This window comes from Microtus ochrogaster, chromosome 2, assembly GCF_000317375.1.
Source record: "Microtus ochrogaster isolate Prairie Vole_2 chromosome 2, MicOch1.0, whole genome shotgun sequence".
Taxonomy (NCBI): domain Eukaryota; kingdom Metazoa; phylum Chordata; class Mammalia; order Rodentia; family Cricetidae; genus Microtus; species Microtus ochrogaster.
This window is the reverse complement of record NC_022010.1, coordinates 43,042,625-43,049,124: the sequence shown is the minus strand read 5'-3', so window position 1 is coordinate 43,049,124 and position 6,500 is coordinate 43,042,625. Positions and strand designations below refer to the sequence as shown.

Sequence of the window (6,500 nt, the reverse complement as noted above, 5' to 3'; positions counted from 1 at the left end):
ACCCTGTGGCCGGCTGGGCAGACACCTACCGAGTAGTACACGTCTGTCATCTGCAGGAGGTTTTTGGTGCTCCCGTTCTCGTGCATTTCAATGGCTTCTCGGCCCCATTCTTGTGAGCGAGGATTCTTGGGGTACTCGGCGTATGGGGACATTTGGAAGTCCCCACTTTTGAAGATGAGTTTACTTATGTCATTTTTACTCTTTCTGTGAGATGTTAAAAAGATGCGCGACAAATTCTATCAGTAAGTTGTGTCAGAAAGCGGACTCTGTGACGAGACTGATTTGTGTGTTTGGCAACATAAAATAGACCTGGCACTGCCCCTGTATTTCCATGCGGCTGCCCACCAGAAATGCTAGGATGATTTAGTATATGCCTAAGAAACTAAAAATGACATTAGGTGTCCCCTCTGCCATCCAAAAACCAACAAAAGGACAAACAAAAAACAAAAACAAAAAGACTTTACAACTTCAAAAGCCTAAATGGAGCATGAAGACAGCCCCAAAGGGGCTATTAGTGTCCTCTGGGAGCAGAGGGACTGTGCCCTGGAGTGGCCAGGGGCACAAGAATCAGGGTTCACAGGTGACCGTGGTGGGGAAAGGGGCTCACTGGTGGCCAAACGTCAGTAGCCACAGGTGAAGCATCAAGGCTGTTCTTGAGTTTCCAGAATGGGAGCCAGGCCTCGGGCGGCTCTGGCTTGTGGAGGCTTAGCCCGAGGCTCAGCTGCAGCTACTAGAGACCTGGGATGGGGTTGGCCTCTCCACTCCCCAGCCAGGGTTTTACTTACAACTTCACAAACCACAAAACCTCCATGGGGGCCGCCTGCTTATAGCCTCTCCACATTTTCTCATTTTAGCAGGCCAGAACCCACCCTGCCGTGAGGTTTCACGGCCTAGGACTGGTTGGGGCAACTGTCTGTCTTGTGGGTGGAGGATCAGAAATATTTAATTCTATTTGCTCTGAGTAAGAGAATCTGAAGGCCGTTGTTCGTCCCACACTTTAAGTTTCTGGGAAAGGCACAGAACCGATTCAGCATCGTAAAACTGAAGTTCCTGCACACGGCTTCAGTACCAGCTCTTCCGTCAGGCCCAGAGCTGACCCGCTACTACTGTGCAGTAACAGGTTGGCCCCATTGCTGTCTTCCCCTTTCAGGAGCCAAGAATCCGGGCTCCCTCCAGAAACGCCTACATTGCGTGACCGAGAATGCTGCCAAGACAAGGTTTATGTTCTTCCTCCTGCCAGGCTTTGTTTCTCTATGTAACTGCCCCTAACCGGTTTATTTCCTCGCATGCTTATATCTGATGGCAATCTGAGAAGAAATGGCTATCCGACGAGGCCCACACTCCTGAGAGATAGAATGCTTACCATGTTATTCTTGGTAGCCTTCCTGGAGGCAAAGGATGCTTTAAAATGTCCTTACATCATGGGCACAAAAAGATAACGAGCTACTTGGGAAAAGTCCCTCCGTCTGTTACCTACACATAATTCTTCCCATTTGATATCGTTTAAATCAATGATTGTAGTTTTCCTTTACTTGAACAGGTAATTGTAGACAAGGGGATCTAGCTTCCCCTTTCTCTTCCCTTCCCATGGGAACTCCATCGCAGGAAGCCTGGAGCGAAGGTCACACTATTCATCCAAACCATGGCTCCCTCGATCGCCTTTGCTGCTGACATAGCTCAGGCAGCCCCCTCCCTCCCTGTGTCTTTGCATCCCTCTATAAACACAGACCTGAGAACAGACTGACGTAACCATACGATTTACTCGTTTGGTGGCATTTACCACATTCACTGTGGTGCGCCTGTCCTCTGGGTTTTAAAGGCGCTTTGTCACCTGCCCCATAGCAGCCATCCCCAGCCTTCCAACATCTCTAACCTGACCTAGCCCTAGACTCCAGCTAGTCTACTTCCTGTCTCTAGTAGATGCCGACTAATCGTATCACAGCCCGGATGATCTTTAACAACTCATGTTCATATCGCACCCCTGATGATTTTGCAGATGCCGTCTTTCACCTAGAATAGGATGTGGAAGGTTCACCCACGTGCCAGTCAGCGGCTGACTGTGGGTCTGGGGACAGTTCTGTCACATCTGGTTTTCTTATTCACCAGCCCACAGGTCCTGGGGTTGTTTCCCCTTTGGACTCTTAGGAACAGACTTGCCGTGATCACACCAGGCCAAGTTCCTGTGTGGATGTGTTACTAACTAGTCTCCCCTTTAACTCAAGGAGAGCCAAGTGTCTCTGTCTCCAGAGTGCTGGGATTAGACATGTGTGTCCCCAGATCCGGGTGTTTTGCTTTTTAAACAGTCTCTTTGTAGGCCTGGCTGGCCTTGCACCTGCTTCCCAGCTAAGGATAACTTTGAATTATTGATTCCTCCTGCCTTTACCCCCTGGGCTGGGACCACAGGAGGACAGCACCATGCTCAGTTTTTGTGTGTCTGGGGAGCAAACGCAGGGCTTCACGTGTGCTAGGCAATCACTCTACCAACGGAGCCCCATCCTCAGCTCTACAGTTGGAAAGTTCTGGATCTTGATAAAATCCAATTTGCCTTTTTTTTTTAGTTGGTTGTGTTACTACCTTTTGGTTCTTTGGAGACAGGATTTTATCATGCAGCCCAGGCTTGCCTATAACTTGCTATGGACCCAGGCTGTCGTTATCCTCCAAGGTATATTCCTTCTGCCTCAGTCTCCCCAATGCTACGTTGTTCAAGGCTAAACACTGACCCTCTGAACAGCACAGTTGATAAAGCGGGATTTAAATTCGAGATCTCAGTCACTCACCTGCAACAGGTAACAATGAGTGCGATCCCCAGGATGAGTAGCAGGCCACCTCCAGCTGCCGCTATCACCACAGTGATGAGCTGATAGGCTAAACACATCAAACAAAGGGGCAAACAAACAGGGTGGATTGGCAGGAGGTCATGAGTAATAATCAGAGCCTCCGCCCCGCTCCCTCACCTCTGCCAGCGTGGCCCTGGCCGCTCTCGCCTAAGGCCTCATCTGTGGCCCAGAAAACTCTAAGGCTAGAGTTCCACTTTCTTGTCTTGAGAGGAATCCCCCGTTTAGCCCTTTCTAGGAAAGTGGCCCTAAAATTCTTCCTGTAGGACAGCCCTGATGATGTCACTGAACCACAAATGAAAAAGAGACAGGCAAGCATTATGTTTCCCCAAACTGATCTGAGAGATTTCACTTATCCTTTTCTCTCTCTCATTTAAGATTAGTGCTTCTTTGAAATTTAAACATCAGAAAACTTATCTTGATGGTGACCGTAGAGATAAAGATGCTTGGTTCACACTGGAGGAAGAGGCAGGCAGATCTCTATGAGTTCGAGGCCAGCCTGGTTTATAGAGCAAATTCCAGGACAGTCAGTGCTACACAGAGAAACCCTGTCTCAAAACAAAACAAAATAAAAGCAGATGCTAGATTCTGCTTTAGGGCGTTACTTGGTAAAACAGAACTGAGCCAGGTTAAACTCTTCAATTTCAGAAGAAATATTACTGGTCTGTTAAATCCAGGGACCCAGGGGGCTCTATAGACATAAATTTAACTACCAGAAATTAGCACTGATAGAATAATGCTGAAAGGTCTAATTAATTGGGTTTTATATCTATATATATGTAGCAAAATTATTTCTTATAAATTATATTAAATATTCTATTTTTCTTGTGGAATACAATTAAAATTTGTTCTTCAGGTTGCAAGATCTAGTATGAAAGGGCAATAACTAACTTTCTTTTTTTTTTAATTTACTTTAGCTGGGGGTGGTGGCTCAAATCTTTGACCCAGTGCTCAGGAGGCAGAGGCAGTTGGATCTCTGTGAGTTTGAGGCCAGCCTACAGAGCTAGTTCCAGGATAGCCAGAGCTACACAGAGAAACCTTGTCTCAAAAAAATTAATTTCATCACCAATGTTTTATTCAATTATTTGTCTGTGGCATGACCCAGGAGACCAGGAGAGGACATCAGATCCCCTGGGACAGGAGTTACAGAGGGTTGTAAACCACCAGGAAAGTGCCGGGAGTGGAACCCAGGTACTCTGCAAGAGCAGACAGTGCTCTTTAACACTGAGCCATCTCTCCAGCTCCAGATGACCAGACTTCTGAAGGAAATTAAGACTGAAACAATAATCTGCAGCCATTTTCATAAAGTTGAGAGCCAGAGCTCTCGCCCCGTCTGGATGAACGCCTACATTAAGGACTATGAGCAGAACAGTAAATGACAAGCTATGAACCCTTCATCTAGCAATTTATTTAAGTAAATAGCAAAGAGGCCGGACTCTTATGAAAAAGATTAGTACTGCAACATAGAGGAATCACATGATGCACCCTCGCCTCCCTCGCCTTGCGATACATGCGTTCAGGGGTTCCTCTTACAAGTGAGGACAAAGCAAACTTCTTGGGGATTACATCCATGTTCATCTTTAAAAATATTAATTTTATGGGTATGTGTATGACTGGTGTATGACTGAGTGTAAGTATACATGCTGTGTGCACGCCTGTGGAGGTCAAAAACAGACATTGGATCCAGTGGACCTGGCGTGACAAATGCCTGCTAGCCACTGTGTAGGTGCTGGGAACGGAACCTGCATCCTCTGGAAGAGCAACAAGTGCTCTTAACCATCCAGCAAAGAGGGTGGCAGATCCCGTGGAACTGGAGCCAAAGGTAGCTGTGAGCAAGCCCATGTGGGTGCTGGGGACTGAACTCTAGTCCTCCGGAAGAGCAGGTAGTATTCTGAACCCTTGAGCCCTCTTTCCGGCCCCACATCCCTGCTCTTCATCCCCACCAGCTCTGCCTGCCCTGAGCTCCTGTCATCTCATCTGGACAGCAAGCCTGATGGTGCTGTTCCTGTTCTAAGAAGCTTCAGGGTCTCCCTATGCTCGCTTATTTATTTAACTTTTGAGATGAAGTCTCATGTAGCCCAGGCACCTCTCTAACTTGCTCTGTAGCCAAGGATGCCCTTGAACTGCTACTAGTGTCTACGGAGTGCTGGGATTACAAGCCACTACAACTGGCTTCCCTTTGTCCCTCCCTATGTTTTGGACAGGGTTTCACGTAGCCAAGGCTGTCCTTGAACTCCTGCCTCCATCTCTCAAGTACTGGGAATACGGGCATATGTCATCATATGTGCCTTCCCTCTTTTGTTTGTTTTTTGTTTGTTTATTTTTGGTTTTTTGAGACAAGGTTTCTCTGTGTAGCCTTGGCTGTCCTGGTACTAGCTCTGTAGACCAGGTTGGCCTTAAACTTAGAGAGCCACCTGCCTCTGTCTCCCGAGTGCTGCCACCACTGCCTGTCCACCTGTTTTCTTTTTAAGTTGAGACGGGCTCTCATCCTATAGCACAGTAGCCTAGAACTCACTATGTAGCCCACACTGACCTCAAAGTTGAAATATTCCTCCCGTTTGAGCCTGGGATTGCAGTCATGTGCTACCAAACCTGGTTTATTCTGTTCCTAAAAACTAAAATCTAAACCAGGCTTATTGGTGCATGCTTTTAATCCCAGCTCTGGGGAGACAGAGACAGGTGAATCTCTGTGAGTTCAAGACTAGTCTGGTCTACATAGCAAGTTCCAGGACAGCTGGGGCAACACAGTGAGAACCTGCTTCAAAAAACAAAAAAAGTAAACTATTATTTATCCTATATATCACACTAATTTTTCTAGCTTCCAGCAAAACAACCAAATATCCATTATTTGACCCCTATAAGTGGCTGCAGGTTATAGATGTTCCTCTTTGAAATAAACAGTTTTGTCTGAAAAACAACATGCTTTGCAGGAAAATGGATGGAACTGGATAACATCATTTAAGGAAAATAAGCCAAGCTCAGAAATATGATTATCATCTGCATTCTCTTTCTGTCTCTCTCTGTCTCTCTCTGTCTCTCTCTGTCTCTGTCTCTCTCCACACACACACACACACACACACACACGAATGACATGAAAGGAGAAGGCAGACAGGCAGCAGGGGAGGAATTACTGATTAAATAGCCTAGGGTGGCTTGGAACTCACTATGTAGCCCAGGCTGGCCTCAAACTCATGATCCTCCTGCTCCAGCTTCCCAAGTACTAAAGTTACAAGCCTGTGCCATCGTACCCACTGGATAGCTTTTAAATACACAAAATCTCACTTGGTTCCCCCCTTCTATCCCTTTAGGGGTGAACTGTCATACATTCCTTTTCTTTTTCATTTACAGACATTCGCTGTGGACATAGTGACATATCCCAGACTTAGCTATCTGGAACCTAGCTGTAATGTATATATATGCAGATGAGTGCGGGTGAGCGTGAGCCATTGCATTAAAAAGGAGACCATGGGGGGGGGGAGTCGAGAGGGCGGCAACAAGACACAGGTGACTGAGGAAAGGACGCTATAGGGAAGTGAATAGGAGGGGATACGTAGGGTCAGGAGAATTAACATAAAAGAATCATGTTTGAAAATGCTACAATGAAACCTTGAAGTGTATATTCTAATTAAAATATTTTATTTTTTTATTTTTATTTTTTTAATTTAT

The 6,500-nt window shown here is 46.3% G+C and overlaps 1 protein-coding gene across 3 annotated transcripts in view; it reads right to left on the bottom strand.

The window, feature by feature from the left end:
• Heg1 (heart development protein with EGF like domains 1) overlaps window positions 1-6,500 on the bottom strand; it is a 78,796-nt gene that overhangs the window by 4,909 nt on the left and 67,387 nt on the right. For 2 of the 3 annotated variants that reach the window (XM_013351605.2, XM_026785719.1), the window contains 2 exons: window positions 2,778-2,865; window positions 30-204 (listed from right to left, as the gene is read on the bottom strand). In XM_013351605.2, coding sequence (XP_013207059.1) covers window positions 30-204; window positions 2,778-2,865 — 263 coding nt within the window. The remainder of the gene's footprint in view (window positions 1-29; window positions 205-2,777; window positions 2,866-6,500) is intronic. The other variant, XM_026785728.1, reaches the window with a different exon arrangement.